At 63.4% G+C, this 18,178-nt stretch overlaps 3 protein-coding genes across 3 annotated transcripts; all 3 read left to right on the plus strand.

The window, feature by feature from the left end:
* Positions 1 to 799: 799 nt before the first annotated feature.
* On the plus strand, positions 800 to 2,420 carry APOA4 (apolipoprotein A4). The gene is made up of 4 exons (XM_064397586.1): positions 800 to 891; positions 1,054 to 1,120; positions 1,232 to 1,358; positions 1,439 to 2,420. Exons 2-4 carry the CDS (start codon positions 1,072 to 1,074, stop codon positions 2,364 to 2,366), a joined length of 1,104 nt encoding a protein of 367 aa, XP_064253656.1. The 5' UTR covers positions 800 to 891; positions 1,054 to 1,071; the 3' UTR covers positions 2,367 to 2,420.
* Positions 2,421 to 3,038: 618 nt separating this feature from the next.
* ZPR1 (ZPR1 zinc finger) lies at positions 3,039 to 6,910 on the plus strand. Its single transcript, XM_064397585.1, has 14 exons — positions 3,039 to 3,230; positions 3,729 to 3,890; positions 4,065 to 4,155; positions 4,248 to 4,318; positions 4,770 to 4,856; positions 4,927 to 5,049; positions 5,117 to 5,170; positions 5,257 to 5,323; positions 5,523 to 5,593; positions 5,753 to 5,842; positions 5,929 to 6,039; positions 6,118 to 6,204; positions 6,298 to 6,363; positions 6,569 to 6,910. The coding sequence occupies exons 1-14, from the start codon at positions 3,054 to 3,056 to the stop codon at positions 6,701 to 6,703; spliced, it is 1,392 nt and encodes a 463-aa protein (XP_064253655.1). The 5' UTR covers positions 3,039 to 3,053; the 3' UTR covers positions 6,704 to 6,910.
* A 678-nt stretch (positions 6,911 to 7,588) lies between these two features.
* Positions 7,589 to 13,252, plus strand: BUD13 (BUD13 homolog). The gene is made up of 11 exons (XM_064397584.1): positions 7,589 to 7,799; positions 7,916 to 8,009; positions 8,321 to 8,405; positions 8,519 to 8,570; positions 8,966 to 9,975; positions 10,089 to 10,183; positions 10,324 to 10,432; positions 10,818 to 10,956; positions 11,243 to 11,424; positions 11,719 to 11,800; positions 12,107 to 13,252. Exons 1-11 carry the CDS (start codon positions 7,681 to 7,683, stop codon positions 12,198 to 12,200), a joined length of 2,061 nt encoding a protein of 686 aa, XP_064253654.1. The 5' UTR covers positions 7,589 to 7,680; the 3' UTR covers positions 12,201 to 13,252.
* Positions 13,253 to 18,178: the final 4,926 nt, after the last annotated feature.

Consider the following 18,178-nt stretch of genomic DNA (forward strand, 5'->3'; position numbering starts at 1 on the left):
GGGAAATCCCGCGGGGACGGGGCCCGCCGGGGCCCCGCGTGTCCGTGCGTGTGCGCGGAGCCGCGGGCACACGCGTGAGCGCAGCCAGCCCGCGGAGGGGCAGCCCCGGGCGCGCACGGCACACGGGTGACATCCAGCGGCCCCGTCCCCGGGCACCGCGGGGCTCTCCGGACCTTGCCACTGCCCCCGCCCGCCCTGCCCTTTGCCCGCAGCGACATCGCCGCGGCTCCGCTGCCCCCGGGGCTGCCCCCGGCGGGTGCCCAGAGCGCGGTGCCCACGGCTGGGGACACGCGCGGGGCCCAGCTGCCTTCCCAGGCACCGTGTGGCTGCCGTGCCCCGCAGTGCCCGGGCCTCTTCCTGTGCCAGGGCTCCCTCCAGGACTGGACTGGGAGGGAAGGATGGCACCCTGTGTGTCCCCCGGCTCCGTCACAGCGTCCCCCTGAGCCCCCATCCTTCCCCGAGCCCCCGTCCTGCCCCTGCCCCCTGTCCTGCCCATTTGGTGGCAGAGCTGGGAGGTCCCTGCAGCATCCCCAGCCCCCGTGTCCTGTCACGCTGCCGCCCACCCCACCACCCACGGCAGGTTAGAGCCCCTGCTGCACCCACAGAGCACTGGGGTGCCCCCAGCCCCAGTCCCCGTCCCCAGGAGGGGCTCGGGGTGCCCTGTGTCCCCCCAGCCCTCTGTCCCTGTCACCCCCCGGGGGCCGGCGGGGCCGCGGGTGATGCCCGGGCTCTGGGTGATGTCAGGCCCGAGCACACGTCAGGCCCTTCCACGTTGTGCCCGTGCTAAAGTCCAAGCCCGGGCTGTGTCACAGCCTGCGTGGAAGCGCTGGGGCTGCATAAATAGAGCTGGGAGCTGCCGGCCCTGCAGCTACCGCGGCACTGGCAGCACAGGTGAGGGCTGCAGGAGCTGCAGGGGCTGCAGGAGCCGGGAGGGACCGGGAGGGAGCCGGGGGAGAGCCGGGACGGAGCCAGGAGGGGGAGCCCGGCTCTCCATGGCCTCTGGCTGCTGCTCCTGGTCCCTGGGCCTTCCTTGACCTCTCTCTGCTCCCACAGGAGTCCCCAGCGCTCAGGATGGCGCCCAAGGCGGCCGCCCTCGTCCTGGTTCTCCTCGCGATCTCAGGTGAGGCTCCCCGGCGCCGGCAGGGTGGAGCTGCCCGGCGGTGCTGGCAATGTCCCCGCTGTCCCCGCGGGGCCGGGGCCGCGTGAGCGCTGACCCCGGCTCCCCCTGCAGGCTCCCGGGCTGATGTGAACCCCGACGAGGTGGCCGGCGTGATCTGGAAGTACTTCACGGAGCTGGGCAGCAACACCAAGGACACGGTGGAGCAGCTGCAGCAGAGCGAGCTCAGCAAGCAGCTCAAGTGAGCCCGGCCGGGGTGCCCGGGGGGCCTGGGGGGCTCGGAGGGTGGGCACAGCGGCCCTGACTGTCCCCTCTCCCCAGCACCCTGCTGAAGAGCAACCTGCAGAGCGTCAGCGCCTACGCCGAGGAGCTGCAGGAGCGCCTGGTGCCCTTCGCCGTGGACATGCAGGCGCGGCTGGCGCAGGACTCGCAGCGCCTCAAGGAGCAGATCCAGCGGGAGCTGCGCGAGCTGCAGGCCAAGCTGGCGCCCTACGCCGACGAGGTTCACCAGCAGATCGGCACCAACATCCGCCAGCTGCAGGCCAGGATGGGCCCCTACGCCGAGGAGCTGCGCGAGCGCGTGGACCGCGGCGCCGGCGAGCTGCAGCGGGCGCTGGAGCCCTACGCCGCCGAGCTGCGCCAGCGCCTGCACGACAACGCCGGCAGCGTGCAGGCCTCGCTGAGCCCCTACGCCGACCGCCTGCAGCAGCAGATCGACGGCGGCGTGGAGAGCGTCAAGCGGCGGCTGCAGGACAACGCCGACGAGCTGCGGGCGCAGGTGGAGCGCAGCGTGGCCGAGCTGCGCCGGGGGCTCAGCCCCTACGCGCAGGAGCTGCAGGGCGGGCTGGAGCGGCAGCTGCAGGGCCTGAGCGCGCAGATGGAGCGGGCGGCCGAGGAGCTGCGCGCCCGCCTGGCCGCCAGCTCCGAGGAGCTGCGCGCCCAGCTGAGCCCGCTGGCGCGGGAGCTGCGCGAGGCGGCGGGCGGCGACGCCGGCGGCCTGCGGCAGCGCCTGCAGCCCCTGGCGCAGCAGCTGGAGCAGCGCGTGGGGCAGGCCCTGGAGGCCTTCCGGCAGCAGGCCGCGCCCTCCGGGGAGAGCTTCGGGCGGCAGCTGGTGCAGCGGCTGGAGGAGATGCGCGGCAAGCTGGACTCGGGCGCGGCCGGCGTGGAGGATCACCTGGAGCTGCTGGAGAGGGAGGTGCGGGAGAAGGTGGCCGCCTTCCTCAGCACCGCCGCGCCCCCCCAGGATTAGAACCGGCCGGCCACGCGCCTCCGGTGGTAGAAATAAATCTGGTGATGCACGTGCTGCTGCTCCGTGTGTCTGTCCTTCCTTCCTTCCTTGGACACCCCGGGCTGGGGACAGGGAGCGAGGGGCTGCGGCAGGAGCCGGGGCTGGCACAGAGGGGACAGGAGGGGACAGGAGGGGACAGGAGGGGACGGGACGGGGCGAGGCGCGGCCAGCGCTGCCTGCAGCCGCCGCACGTGTCGCCGCAGGCCAGGGAGCCGCGGGGACTTTGGCAGCTCGGCGTTTCACCCCGGACTTCGCCCGCAGCCGCGGCTGCCCGGGCTGGCTCCCGGAGGCAGAGACAGAGGAGCCGGCGCTGCCCGGCCGGGCGGGGAAGGTTCGAGCCCAGCCCGGAGCGGGGCAAGCTGGGCAGGGACAGCGCGAGTGCCGCGCCCCGCCCGGGGACAGCGGGGGGGACACCTCTGTCCCTGCCTGGGGACATTGGGGGGGTGTGGCACCTTTGTCCCTGCCTGGAGACACTCAAAATCTGGGGGGTGACGCCTTTATCCGTGCCCGGGGTTCCCCGGCGGGGCGGGGAGAGCCCCGGGAGGGTCCCGGGGAGGATCCCGAGCTGGATCCCGGCGCTGATCCCGGGCCGCGCCCGCGGCTGATCGCCCACAAGGGCGCCGCCATCGCGGCCCCCGCGCGCGTCACATGACCCGTCACGTGATCGACGTCATCGCCCCGCGCCGCGCCCCCATCATGTCGGCGCTGGGGGCCACGGAGGCGGCGGCCGCGCCCGGCGGGGCCCTGTTCCGGCCCCTCAGCGCCGAGGACGGCGAGCAGCGGCCCGCGGAGATCGAGTCCCTGTGCATGAACTGCTACCGCAACGTGAGGGGCCCCGGCCGGCCCGGCGGCGGCGGCCTGCGGGCACTGGGGGCACGGGGGGCTGCGGGGTCAGGGGAGAGCAGGGCAGGGGGATAATACAGGAGTCTGTAGGGTCAGGGGAGAGCGGAGCAGGGGGGCACGGGGGGCTGTGGGGTCGGGGAGAACAGGACAGGGGTGTACAGGGGGCCTGGGGAAGAGCGGGACTTGGGGGCACAGGGGCCTGTGGGGTCAGGGCTGCGTGGAAATTTGGGGGCACTGGGGTCTGTGGGGTCGGGGAGAGAAGAGCGGGGGGTCTGTGGGGTCAGGGGACCCAGACCCCTGTGTTGCCCGGGCTCGGGGAGGAGCGGGCAGGGCCCGGGGGGGTTCCAGAGGGGGTGGGAGCAGGGAAGGACCCGAGCTGCTGTGGGAACAGGGGGCTCCAGGGGGTCAGGGGGGCTGAGGGGAGGTGTGTGGGGCAGTCCCCAGGCTCCATTCCCACGAGTCCCCCCGCTGCCCCCGCAGGGAGTGACCCGGCTGCTGCTCACCAGGATCCCCTTCTTCAAGGAGATCATCGTCAGCTCCTTCTCGTGCCCCAGCTGCAGCTGGGCCAACACCGAGATCCAGGCGGCGGGCAGGATCCAGGAGCAGGGCGTGTGCTACAGCCTGGCTGTCACCTCGCGCCAGGTGGGCACTGCCCGCCCTGCTGCTGCCCAGGCTGCTCCTGGGGGGCTCAGGCTGCTCCCTGGGGGCTCAGGCTGCTCCCTGGGGGGCTCAGGCTGCTCCTGGGGGGCTCAGGCTGTTCCTGGGGGTCCCAGGCTGTTCCTGGGGGCTCAGGCTGCTCGCTGCCTCTGCCTGCAGGACCTGAACAGGGAGGTGGTGAAGACGGACTGCGCCTCAGCCCGAATCCCAGAGCTGGACTTCGAGGTGCCTGCCTTCAGCCAGAAGGGAGGTGGGTGACTGCAGCAGCGCCCGGGGGGGGGCTCCCGGGGGTCCCTGGGCCCTCTCACGGCGTCACCAGCTCTGTGTTCTTGCCTTGCCCAGTGCTCACCACCATCGAGGGCATCATTGACAGGGCTGTGGCAGGCCTGGAGCAGGACCAGCCTGCCCGCAGGGTAAGGCTGGGGAGGGGACTGATCGGGGGGGGACCATCCCCTGTGCCCTGGGGTCACACAGGCTGCTGGGGACAGCTCTGGGCTCTCTCTGTGCCCTGGGGTCACAGCTCTGGGCTGTGTCTGTCCCCTGGGGTCACACGGGGCTGGGCACAGCTCTGCTTTGTGTCCATCCTCTGTGCCCTGGGGTCACACAGGCTGCTGGGGACAGCTCTGGGCTCTCTCTGCGCCCTGGGGTCACAGCTCTGGGCTGTGTCTGTGCCCTGGGGTCACACGGGGCTGGGCACAGCTCTGCTTTGTGTCCTTTCCCTGTGCCCTGGGGTCACACAGGCTGCTGGGGACAGCTCTGGGCCGTGCCAGGGTCACCCCCAGCAGCTCTGGGCTGCCCTGCAGCAGCTGAGCCCCCCGGGCTGTCCCCCTTCCAAGCACTCTCTGCTCCCGTGTCCCCTTCCAGGCGGCGGACAAAGAGGTGGCCGGGAAGATTGACGAGTTCATCGGTAAACTGAGGCAGCTGAAGGAAGTGCGGGCCCCCTTCACCTTTGTGAGTGCTGGGGGTGCTCAGGCTGCCCGGGGCAGGCTGCAGGGCGCTCCCTCACCCCCTGCTCCTGCAGATCCTGGACGACCCCTCCGGGAACAGCTTTGTGGAGAACCCGCGGGCGCCGCAGAGGGACGAGGCGCTGCTGGTCACTCACTACAGGAGGAGCCCCCAGCAGTGTGCCCTGCTGGGCCTGGAGGTGAGGCTGCAGCCCCGGGACCCCGGCAGGGCCCCCAGCAGGGCCGGGGCTGACGCTGCCCTTGCAGGGGGAGCAGCCGGACGCGAAGCCGCCGGACGCCGCCGAGGACCTGAGGGACGAGGTGGGTGCTGCTGCAGGGCTCGGGGACAGCCAGGGCGGCTGTGCCAGGCTGCCTGGCACCTGCTGGCTGCCCCTTCCCCGCGCCAGGTGCTGCAGTTCAACACCAACTGCCCCGAGTGCAACGCCCCGGCCAGCACCAACATGAAGGTAGTGCGTATCCTTCGGGGCTGGGCTGGGGTCTGCCTGCTGCTCCTCGGGCCTGGGGCGTTCTCAGGGGGGCTGCGGGGCTGTCTCGGGGCTGCAGGGCTGTCTCGGGGCTGCAGGGCTGTCTCGGGGCTGCGGGGCTGTCTCGGGGCTGCTCACAGCCACCCCTCGGCTGCTGCTTTGCTGTTTGCCTTGACTGCCTGCTCCAGAAATCCCCCACTTCAAGGAGGTGATTATCATGGCCACCAACTGCGACTCCTGCGGGCACAGGACCAACGAGGTGAGCAGGGGCTGGGGTTCTGTGCCTGTGTCCCTGAGCGGGGCTGCTGGGGAGGGAAATGCCCCTGGGGGCACTGCCAGGAGGTGCTGTGCTGAGCTGTGCCAGGTTTGGGGTGGGCACGGGGCTGGGCTGGCTGTGAGCTCACGGAGCTGCTCCCAGGTGAAGTCTGGAGGAGCCATCGAGCCCCAGGGCACCAGGATCACCCTCAGGATCACGGACCCTTCGGACATGAGCAGGGACATCCTGAAGGTGCCCAGCACGCCTGCCCCGTGCTCCGGGGGGCTCGGGGGGCCCAGCCCTCCCTGCGGGGGCTCACGGGGGGCTCCCCTCTGCAGTCAGAGACGTGCAGCGTGGAGATCCCCGAGCTGGAGTTCGAGCTGGGCATGGGAGCGCTGGGGGGGAAGTTCACCACGCTGGAGGGGCTGCTCAAGGACATCAGGGACCTGGTGAGTGCTGCGGGGGGCTCAGCCCCTCCGGGCCCTGCTGGGGGCTGCCTGCTCACAGCTACCTCCCCTGCCCTGCAGGTGGAGAAGAACCCCTTCACCCTGGGGGACAGCTGCGCGCCCAGCAGCGCGGGGAAGCTGCAGGAGTTCCTGGGCAGGCTGCAGGACGTGAGTTCCCTCTGCACTCCCGTGCTCTGCGCGGGTGCCAGCGCTGCTGGAGGGTTGGCAGGAGCCTTGACGGGCTGTGCTGTGTCCCTGCAGGTCATAGAGGGCAGGGCCCAGGCTCACTTCATCATGGATGACCCTGCAGGCAACAGTTACCTTCAGGTACCCCCCGGGTGGGCTCCCGGGCAGTTTGGGGGGTATTTCCCTGGTGGCAGAGGGGTTCACATGGGAGATCTGGGCACCAGCAGGTGCTGGAAGCTCTGCTGGCTGTGTGGGGCTGCCTGAGGGCAGAGGGAGAGCAGGGGCTGTGCCCGAGGGCAGGTTGGGGCCTGTTGGGGTGCTGACCCGTCTCCCCCCGTCCCCACAGAACGTGTACGCCCCCGAGGAGGACCCGGAGCTGCGCGTGCAGCGCTACGAGCGCAGCTTTGAGCAGAACGAGGAGCTGGGCCTCAACGACATGAGAACAGAGGGCTACGAGCCCGAGCCCGCCTCGGGCCGGTAGCGGGGCCCTCCCGGCCCCTTCCCCAGGCACGCCGGGACCAGAGCTCCTGCGGGGCCGGGGCTGTTCCTGCCCTGCCTGGGGCTGGGGCTGTTCCTGCCCTGCCTGGGGCTGGGGCTGTTCCTGCCCTGCCTGGGGCTCGGGGCCTCCCGAGCTGGGCACGGGCTGGGGAGGCGGCTCCCCAATAAAGCTGATTGGGAATGCTGATGGCATGGTGTGCTGCTGCTCCATTCATAACCCCGACAGCTGCGAGGCCACGCCCAGCTCCATTTATGGTATTGGGTGAAGTTAGGCCACACCTACAGCCCCACGCCCAGCTCCATTTATGGTATTGGGTGAAGTTAGGCCACACCTACAGCCCCACCCACAGCTCCATTTATGGCATTTGCTGTTTGGCCACGCCCACAGTTCTGCCCATGGCTCCATATATGGTATTGTATGCAGCTTAGGCCACACCCACAGCTCCATATATGGTATTGGCTGATGTTTGTCCCTGCCCACAGCCCCGCCCACAACTCCATTTACAATATCTGGTGCAATTAGGCCACACCCACAGCCCCATATATGGTGTTGGCTGCCATTTGGCCACGCCCACAGCCCCGCCCCAGCTCCATCAATGGCCTTTCCACAGCTTGGCCACGCCCATCCCGCTACAACTCCATGTATGGCATTGGCTGCCGTTTAGCCACGCCCACAGCCCCGCCCACATCTCCATTTATGGCATGGGCTGTAATTTGGGCGCGCTTGGCAGCTCCATGTATGGTATTAATCGACTTTTGGCCACGCCCTCAGCCCCGCCCTCTGATCCATTTATGGTGGTGGCTGTTGCTTGGCCACGCCCACAGCCCCGCCCCACTCCATTCACGGCTTTCCGCGGCCTGGCCACGCCCATCCTGCCACGTATCCATATATGGCAGTGACCACGCCCATGTTACGCCCCGCCCCTTCCTGCCGGCGCAGCAGTTTGACGTCAGAGCGCGATGGCGGCGCCGGGGCTGTCGAAGGCCGAGTACCTGCGGCGGTACCTGAGCGGCGCCGAGCCCGCCGCGCCGCGCCGCCGCCGCCGCAGGAAACCGCCGGCCGGCACCGCCAGAGGCGGGTGAGTCCCGCGGCACCGGGGCCGCCCCGGCCGCTGCTGCCCCCGAGCCCCCTGGCAGCCCCCGCGGCCGCCCCGCTCCCGCTCCCGCCGGGCCCTGACGGCCGTTCCCGCCGCAGCATGCGCATCGTGGATGACGACGTGAGCTGGAGCAGCATCGCCGCCGCCGCCGACAGGGAGGAGGAGGAGGAGGACGAAGGGGACATGCCTGTGGTGAGCGGGGGCGCCTGAGAGGCGCTCGCACAGCCTCGGTCCGCCCGGGGCTCCCCGCGCGTCTCCTGGGGAGGAACGTGTTAGAGCGCCTCTGTGTGTGGCGGGTTCTGCTCCCGAGGACCAGAGCAGCCCGTTCTTTGGCTGCACAGGGGCTCTGTGCAGCTCTGTCCCAGCACGGGCTCTGTGCAGCCCGTTCTTCTGGGGCCCTGTGCTCCAGGGCAGCTGCTGCAGCAAGGCGCAGGGGCTGGGTCGTGGTGCCCGCGTGGGGAGTGGCACGGTGCCCTCTGCTGAGCCCTGCTGGCTGTTGGCAGGTGGCAGAGTTCGTCGATGAGCGCCCCGAGGAGGTGAAGCTCATGGAGGAGTTCCGGATGAACTCCAAGTGGAAGCTCCTGGGAGGTGAGGGCAGCCCCTTCCGCCCCCTCTCCCTAAAGCCTGGCTCTTCCAGAGGTGCTGGGGCTGCTGAGCTGTGCAGGGCCTTGGTAATGGTGATGGCAATTGTTTTCCCTCAGATGAGGACTCGCAGAGTTCAGATATTTCGGGACCTGCCAAGCCTGCCACGAGGTAGGGGGGCTGCAGCCAGGAGTTCTGCTCCTGCTGCTCTGGGGAATGTGGGCACTTCTCCCTGCTGGGCAGGGCACTGCAGCTCTGGCTGTGTGTGACACTGCCAGGGGGGCTGGGGTGATGGTGCCTGTGGGTTTGGGGGGTGCTGATGGTGCAGACCTTGCCATGCCAGCTCTGTGGGATCCGGCTGCCTGGCAGGGTTTGTGGGATCTGCTGGGATCCAGCTGCCTGGCAGGGATTCTGGGACCTGCTGGGGCTCAGGGCTGCAGCATCCCTGCATCCACCATCACAGGCTGCTCCCAGCCTGGGGCAGCTGCCAGCCCTGCGGGTCCTGCCTCGTTCCCACACAAAGCAAGCAGGAGGGGAGCTCACTGTCACCTTTTCTGTCCCCACAGGCGGCACCACGGCTCCCCAGAGCCCTCGGCCCCAGCAGGGAAACACAACGGCTCCGTGGGGCTGTGTGCTCCCCGGGGACAGCGAGACAGCAGCCCTGAGCTGTCACCCCCCAGGAGGCAGCGACACGACACCCCAGATCTGTCACCCCCCAGGAGGCAGCGACACGACACACCAGACTTGTCACCCCCCAGGAGACAACGTCACGACACCCCCGACCCCTCACCCCCCAGGAGACAGCGCCATGACACACCAGACTTGTCACCTCCTAGGAGAAAGCGCCACGACACCCCTGACCCATCCCCTCCTAGGAGACAGCGTCACGACACACCAGACTTGTCACCCCCCAGGAGAAAGCGACACGACACCCCTGACCCCTCACCTCCCAGGAGAAAGCACCATGACACGCCAGATCTGTCCCCTCCCAGGAGACAACGTCACGACACCCCTGACCCATCCCCTCCCAGGAGACAACGCCATGACACGCCAGATCTGTCACCCCCCAGGAAAAAGCGTCATGACACCCCAGATTTGTCACCTGCCCGGCGGCGGCAGCGTCACGACACCCCTGACCCCTCACCCCCCAGGAGACAGCGCCATGACACACCAGACTTGTCACCTCCTAGGAGAAAGCGCCACGACACCCCTGACCCATCCCCTCCTAGGAGAAAGCAACATGATACCCCAGATCTGTCCCCTCCCAGGAGAAAGCGACACGACACTCCTGACGTGTCACCTCCTAGGAGGCAGCGTCACGACACACCAGACTTGTCACCTCCCAGGAAAAAGCGTCACGACACCCCTGACCCATCCCCTCCCAGGAGACAGCGACACGACACTCCTGACCTGTCCCCTCCCAGGAGACAGCGCCATGACACCCCAGACTTGTCACCCCCCAGGAGAAAGCGCCATGACACCCCAGACCTGTCCCCTCCCCGGAGGCAGCATCACGATTTGTCACCTGGGAGAGAGAAGCCGGGGTCCCCGAGTGGGAAGAAGGGCCAAAGGAAAGGTGAGTGTCACACGCTGTGTCCCCCGTGTCCTGGGGACCCCTGGCATCCACGCTGCCACAGGTGAGGGCCGTGGCTGCTGCTCCAGACCCTCCCTGTGATTCATCTCCTCCAGGACGGGCTTCTCCTGCCCACAGGGACCAGCCCAGGTCCCGGAGCCCCCCGGAGCCCTCCCTGCACCACCGGGATGCCAGGGACTCTCCCAAGAAGGTAAAGCTGTCTCTTTCCCTCCCAGCTGTGGAAATGCAGTGATTGACAAACTGGGGCAGGTTTTGGCTCTAGCAGGGCTGTCCCTGTGCTTCGGGTCCCCCCTGTGTGCCAGCTATAACTGGGCTGTGTGTGCTCTCCAGGCTGGCACGATGGCATCCGGGGTCAAAGCTGGCCTGGTGTCGGCTGACGTGCTGCAGAGGGAGAAGCAGGAGCTCCGGAAGCACGAGAGGAGCACCAGGCACCTGGAAGGTGGGAGTGGACACAGCCCCAGCTCCCTCCTCCTCCTCTGCCCTCTGGGCCCTGGCTCTGGGGTGCTGCTGGGGAGCATCCTGTGGAGCTGCAGCTGGACACGCTGCTGGAAGCTGGGCCAGGGTCTCTGTTCCACAGAGCAGTGCCAGGGAAGTCACAGGGAGTGTGAAATGCTCCTCTGCCAGTCTGGAGGAGCTGATGGATGCTGAGAGCTCAGGGTCTGTGTGGGGCAGCAGGGAAATCTCAGCACCAGCTGAGCTCCTGCCTGCCTTTGGGTGACAGGTTCTTGGCTCAGGCAAGAGAGAAGTCACAGTTAAAGTCATTGAGTTGTCTGGAGGTGATAAAATGTTCCAAAATCGTGACTGGAGGCATCTGTCCCTGCCAGAGGAATCCCGGGACGCTCAGACCGTGTTCCGAGACAAGTCCGGCCGCAAGAGGAACCTGGCCCAGGAGCAGCTGGAGCAGAGGCTGAAGGCTGAGGCAGAGGCCAAGAGAGAAGAGCAGTATGCCAAGTGGGGCAAAGGGTGAGTGAGGGGCTCCTGAGCACAGACCTCGGGCCTCCCATCTCCTGGTGTTAGGTGACAAGTCTGGCAGCAGTCTGCTGCCAGACTGCTGTTGCATTTCCCTCTGCTCTGAGGTTGAGCCTGGGACCAGCATGTGTTCCACATGCCTGAAATCCCCTTCCCGTGCTGGAGGTGCTTTGGGAATGCTGCACAGGCAGTGGGACTTGAGGGGTGTGACCCATCCTGCACGCTGAAGGAGTCCCAAGGAGTGGTGGCTGGGGTTTGGGTGACACAGTGTGCTTTCCAGGCTGGCACAGGAGAGGCAGCAGCAGCAGAACGTGGAGGATGCAGTCAAGGAGATGCAGAAGCCCTTGGCCCGTTACATCGATGACCAGGACCTGGACAGAATGCTGAGGGAGCAGGAGAGGGAAGGAGACCCCATGGCTGCTCTCATCAAGAAGAGGAAGGCCAAGGAGAACAAGGAGAAAGGTTTGCCTCTGGAATACACCTTAGTGTGGTTTGAGGTGTCAGCAGTGCAGAAATGCAGCTGCTGGTCAGTAAATAGCCAAGGGGGATTTCTGGACTGGAGTTACTGGCCTGTTTACAGTTCCTGAGTTGGGAGAGCAGGGCCTGCTGAACACTCAGCAGTTTGTCACAGTGAGCCCTTGGGGCTGCAGCTGGCTGTCAGGAGCCTGTGCTCTCTACCTGTGCCCACCTGCAGGTGGGTGAGGATGCGACCACCTGGCTGTGCTGAAAACAGCTCTTGTGTTCTTTGTGTTCCAGAAAAACCCAGGTACAAGGGACCAGCTCCTCCCCTCAACAGGTTTAACATCTGGCCCGGGCACCGCTGGGACGGCGTGGACAGGTACTTGTTCCTGTTACAACAGTATAAATAAAGTTAGAGTAGTAACAGTAAAAACAAAGTTAGAGTTCTGCTTCAGGGAGTTCCAGTGTAAAGGTTTCCAGGTCTGGATGAGTGAGGGTGTTGGCAGCTGGAAGGTTGAAGGGTTCAGTTACAAATAGGTGATGGGACAGATGGGACAGGGGAGGTGAGGAGCATCAGCTTTTGGTAAAGTCCGGGTGGAAACTGGGCCAGAGTAAGTGAGTGGCACAGTTGCAGTGGCAGAGGAGCTGGTGCCCAGCAGCTGCTCCACCTGGGTGTCCCTGGCAGGTCCAACGGGTTCGAGCAGCAGCGCTTCGCCCGCATTGCCAACAAGAAGGCCGTGCAGGAGCTCGCCTACAAGTGGAGCGTGGAGGACATGTAGGGACAGCTCCTGCAGAGCCCCACAGGCTCCACCTGCTGCCACAGCCCCGAGGGATGGCCTGCTCCCCTGGAGCAGCCCTGTGCTCGGCGTTCAGCAGCCCACGGGCCATCTGCTGAGAGGCACGGCTGGATTTCCCTGTGAGCCCCTGCGGAGGACACTGCTTTCCTCTTCCTTTTCTAACAAACTTCTCTTCTACGCCAAATGACTTCTGAGGGCAGTTCCCAAGTCTTCAGGTGTCCTAAATCTCAGGTGAAAATCTGCTGAACGCTTGGGCTTGGGAGAGTTACCCTCATGCTGTTGGTCACTCTGCTCCAGAACTCAGGTTAAGTGGAACTTCTGAACTTCTGTCAAGTTCATGCAGTTATTTTGCCATGTCGATCCCAGAGTCACTAACATGCAGGAAAGTTCAAACTCAGCTTCTCCTGACCCTGTCCAAGCAGGAAACTGAGCAGGGAATGCTCTGGCACTGGAAGAGTGACCTGCAATGCTGCATTGGGCAGCAAGAACTTCAGGAGCCTCAGCAATTCTGCAGGGCTCCATTTCTAGTGGAAGGAAATGTGTGGAGAATTAGGACTTAATGCCTGGAGTTGTTTCCCTCCTAGTTTGGAGCAGCTGGTGCCCCCAGAGCCCTCTGGATTTGAGGCTGATCTCAGCACTTGGCTCGCTCTGGTGGGAGGTGTAACAGCCCTTGTCCTGTGATCACATTTGTCAGTCTTGGAGCTTCCCTTAATCCCTGTGTGCCGGAAGGCACTTGTGGAAATAAATACAGTTGTTCTTGTTGAGGTCCTGGGGAGCAGGGAGGAAATGCAGGCAGCAGTTTCCATGGAGATGCCTTGGCTGCAGCAGTGGGCAGGGCAGGGCAGGGCAGGATCGCTCTTTTCTGGGATTCTCCAGCCCTGGGAGGCCGTGGGTGGGAGGGAGGGGCAGAGCACAGTCTGCTCTGGAGTGCCAGACTCTTGGGACATCCCTGCTTTTCATCCCTGTGTCACATTTCCAGCAGCCCTGGAATTGGTGTGTTCACCTGTAAATAAAACCTTGCTTTTTTTACTCCATTCTGTGTGCTGGTGGTTTTTCCAAGGCAGCTGAACCATGTCCAGGCAGGTGCTTCCAGCTGTGCCTCCCCTTCTGCCACCAAGGCCCTGTTCCATTTCCCCTGTAACCCGAGGCAGCTGCAGCCTCCACAAGTGCAGTTCCACTTGACACGTTCGTTTTTGCTCTCACTTAATCTGAGTGCTGCTGGAGATGTGAAGAACCTGCTGTGGAATGATTGGATTTGCTCTCGTGAGCAGAGCTGGATGCTGGTACCTTCCTCACCTGCCTGTGACAGTGGCTGCTCTTGCAGAGCCACAGCTGCCAGCAGCTGGCTCGTGCCACTCTCGGGACTGTAAGCTGCTCTCAAGGAGGCAAAGCACTTTTAAATGCTGGTACTAAACAAAATGTGCTTAGGACCTGAAAATGGCATCAGGATCTGCTCTTGCAGCTGGTTTGGAAGGCTGGGGTTTTAAAATTTTAGAGGTGCTACCCTGGGGACCTCCTCGTTCATCACAATGCTGGATTTATACATCTGTTAACCTGTTTGCTGCCAGATATTGTATTTTTAAGAGATATTTGTGAGGGAAGGGGGGGCTCACGTGGTGAACACCTCCCTCCCTGATCCCATCTGTGTGCTGCCTGGGCAGAAGGGAGCTGGGTTTGTCCCTGTGCCCTTGTCCTGCATCCCACATCCCCTGTCCCAGCTGTGGCCTTGGCTGAGCAGCTCTGGCAGCAGAGCAATTGGAAAAGGCTGTGGGATCCTCTGGGACGAGCTGGGTGATGGAGATGGAGCAGTGACCGGCGCTGGATCTCTTCATTAGTGGCTCTGGAAGGGCAGAGCCCTGGTCTTGGCATCGAGCAGCAACTTTGATTAGCTTCAACCCAAAAAAATGAATATTAAAATCTTAATTTAATTTCAACCACTGTCATTCACAGTCATGGCAAACAGCAAGCAGAGTAATTATTATGCAAATGAGACAGATAGAAAAATGATTAATAATTGCGCAAATTAAAAATTATTGTAAACATCCTGTGACTGGTGATAAGTCGGGGAGGAGCGAGCGGGGGAGGCAGCGGGGCTCAGCCACCTCCTGCATCCCGATTTCCTCATTAGTGGGAGCACTAACGAGCCCAGGGGTGCCTGGGGAGGCCGGGCCAGGCTGGGGATCTGCTCCAGCTCAACTTTACTGTGGGAAAAGCCGGGTTTAAGCCGGGTTTAAGCCATTTCCCCCCTGTGGAGTCCCTGTGCTCCTGCCACTGCCCGCGTGTCCCTCTGCACCTGCCGGGGGATGCCAGCAGTGCTGCCCAGGCTGCTGATGACCCTGGGAGCTCCCCCCAACCATTTCCAGCTGATTTGTCGGGTGTTTCCATATTTTTCCCCCCGTTTCCTTTCATGTTTTTTCCAGGGAGCAGGATCATTGCAGTCCCAGGCTCTCGCTGGCTCCTGGGCTTCCACAGGCACCGCTCGTGTCAAGGACGAGCAATTAAGCCTGGCCCCCACACAGCATAATTAGATTTTTGTTGATGAGCTCGTGGTAATGTGTTTAGTTTAGATTAAGAGCTTAACTCGTGGGGTGTGACACCGCCTGTCCCCGGGAGCCCTGTGCCCACGGGAGCGGGGCTGGTGCAGGGGTGTCCTCGGCCACCCCCCGTCTGTGTGTCACCTGTCCCCAAAAGGTGAACGTGGCTTCTCCCCCAGCTGCCTCTTGGCTGTTGTTTTTTTAACAGCTCCAGCGAAGTGGCTTTTGGCAGTGTTGTGTTATTGCTCCGTTTCCTGCTGAGCTCTATTATTTTTTAATTAAAAAGAGCCTGAGATTTGTCATTTAATGTCTCTCTAAGCGGCAGCAGCTCCAGGTTGTGGGTGCTCGGCAGAGCTGGTGGCTCCCTGAATCACCCCAGGCTTCCAGCACGGAGCACCCGGGCATGGGGGCACAGTGGGGCTCCCCCCGGGCACGCACACCCCTCTGCTTTTTGGGGAAGAAGAGTTTTCCCTGGTGACTCCATCCCACAGCGGGGCTGGCAGTGAGAATCCCTGAGACTGGCAGGTTAGTGATTGTATATGCATATGTGCACTTTCCCTAATTATGGAATAATTAGGGACACGCAGAGATAAAAATTACTAATAATATTTACTCTAGACTCTATTTTTTTTTTCAATAACCTCTCTCTCTCTTCCTCCTTCACCGAGTCTTGGTGGAAATAACTTTGCAGATCCCAGCTAATGAATATTTGTAAATGCAAGAACATTCGGCGCCGGAATATCCAGAGGGCATCCTCTCTCTGCCTTGTAATTTTTTTTCCACCAGATATTTAATATTTATGGTTCCACAGCCTCGTGAATAAAGAGCCACACGCAAACCCCCAGGAGCTCGGGGGCCGGGATATTTATGGTGCTTCCTCTTTTCCTTTTCAATTACAAAGACACCTCACATAATTAAGTGCTAATAACCTTGTTAATCTAAAATTGATACTCTTTCTCCTGGCTATCTCTTAATAGAATTAAAAACAGATTAATAATCAAGGGTAGGAGAAGTTGCAGAGGATTCAGGGAGAGGGGCCACGCTGGGTCCCTCAGGAGCCAGCCTGGGATGGGCAGCAGCAGGAAGGGCTGGCAGGGAGCTGTGCTTTCCCCCCGCTCTTTACACAGCTTAAATTTTTAAGACAAACAGCCATGTAACACCGTCTCCTAATGAAACTGTTTTATGTTAATTAATTATGTATCAAGGCTCATTTTCATGCGCGGCCCGGCTCCGCTTCCCCTCCGCCGAGCCTTTGATCTGTCAGAGGCTAAACGGGAGATAAATAATCAAATTGAGAAGCAGCCTGGATGGAAATAAACACGGCTTAGATGCGTTATCGGGCGGGTAGAGCAAGGCCCTGGTCATGGGGCTCACGGCTCAGCCACGCTCGGCTGCACACGCGGGCTCTGGGAGTGTCCTGTGCCTCAGTGTCCCTGGGTCACCCCCGTGTCCTGTGCCTCAGTGTCCCTCACAGCCCCGTGTCCTGTGCCTCAGTGTCCCTCACAGCCCCGTGTCCTGTGCCTCAGTGTCCCTGCACAGCCCTGTGTCCTGTGCCTCAGTGTCCCTGCACAGCCCCGTGTCCTGTGCCTCAGTGTCCCTGGGACAGCCCCGTGTCCTGTGCCTCAGTGTCCCTCACAGCCCCGTGTCCTGTGCCTCAGTGTCCCTGCACAGCCCTGTGTCCTGTGCCTCAGTGTCCCTGCACAGCCCCGTGTCCTGTGCCTCAGTGTCCCTGGGACAGCCCCGTGTCCTGTGCCTCAGTGTCCCTCACAGCCCCGTGTCCTGTGCCTCAGTGTCCCTGCACAGCCCTGTGTCCTGTGCCTCAGTGTCCCTGCACAGCCCGTGTCCTGTGCCTCAGTGTCCCTGGGACAGCCCCGTGTCCTGTGCCTCAGTGTCCTGTGCCTCAGTGTCCCTCACAGCCCCGTGTCCTGTGCCTCAGTGTCCCTTTCTCTCCTGGAGCAGTGTCAGAGCTTGGCCAAGCCCAGCCCTGCTGCAGTGGCACAGCGCGAGGTGCCAGCCTGAAGGGGAGCAGAGGATCCCCCGGGCAGAGGATGTGGGGACAGCCCATCCCTTCTGGATGCAGAAGGGATGCAGTTGGGCACCTGTGCCCTGCCCTGTGCCCTCCCCTGTGCCGCGGGTGGCAGAGAGGAGGGGGCAGCCTTGGTGGCCCCCATGGCACATCCTGGCAGTGCCAGCAGCGCTCAGGGGGCTGTGCCAGGGCTCCGAGAGCCTCGTCCCCTCCAGCCTCACCCTGGGCACTGCCTTTGGGTCCTGAGGGCTCCGCTCCAGCGGGGTCAGCTCTCACCAACCCCCACATCAGAGCCAGAGCTGCCCACACCCCCGGGAGCTGTGGGGACTGCCCAGCAGCACGGCAGAGGAGCAGGGGGCTCGGGGGCTCCCCAGGGCACAGAGGGTCCCTGGGGCAGGGGGGCTCTGACCCTCGGAATGTCCCTGGGATGTCCCTGAGCAAGGATGGGAAACAACAGGACGTGGTGCTCTGGTCTGGTTGACGTGGTGGTGGCTCAGAGGTTGCACTGGATGCTCTGGGAGGTCTTTCCCACCCTGAATCATTCTGTGGTTCGTGTCACACGTGTGCAAGCAGGGAAAAGAGATTGGGCAAGAAAACACACAAAACTCAAGCAGAGAGGGTGCTGCTGCTCTCTGTAGGGTGGGATTTGCCTGCCGAGGTCCTCTCCGTGCCACTGTCGCTGCAGACTGGGATTCCCTGCCTGGCCCTGGCGTGCCTCAGCATCCTGCCAGCGAGCTAATCAGGTCAATGCATTTTTAACGGGGCATAGGAAATCTTTATATTTTTTGTCAGGCTCATTCTTCTCCCCCGTCTCTCCGTGGGGGCTGAATTATTTAATGCTGAATCTCAAGCAGGGCTGGTTTCCCTGTGCTGGCTGCTGACGGTGCATTTTGGGGCTGCTGAGATTGGCAGCGGCTGTGCTCCCAGCCGGGCCTGGGGGAGCCCGTGCAGCAGCAGATTACCTGCTGCAGCCACATTTATGGAACACCTTGGGTCCTTCTGGGCGTCTGAATAAGGTTTGGAGAGGGGATGGGCAGTGCCAGACAAATCACAGCATGCCCAGCGTCCATAATCCCTCTCTGAGTGCAGGCAGAACATCAGCTGGAGTTTGGGTTGGTCTCCACGCTGGGAGAGCAGAGCAGGACAGGGGACCCAGCAGGCTCAGCTCAGCAGATCCCAGCTTTGGCACCACGCTGGGCAGGGCTGGGGTGGCAGGAACGTGTGTGTGGCAGCGGGCACAGGTCGTGTGTGGCCAGGAGCACCCCTGGGTGCTCAGACACAAAGGCTGGTTTGTGGATCGGGGTTTATCTCTCCCATTAATGGCTTTCTAAATTGGTGGCAGTGGAGCAAAAAACCCAATCTGAACTCGGAGCATGCATGATTACTATTGTAATAACCTT

This window comes from Passer domesticus, chromosome 23, assembly GCF_036417665.1.
Source record: "Passer domesticus isolate bPasDom1 chromosome 23, bPasDom1.hap1, whole genome shotgun sequence".
Taxonomy (NCBI): Eukaryota; Metazoa; Chordata; class Aves; order Passeriformes; family Passeridae; genus Passer; species Passer domesticus.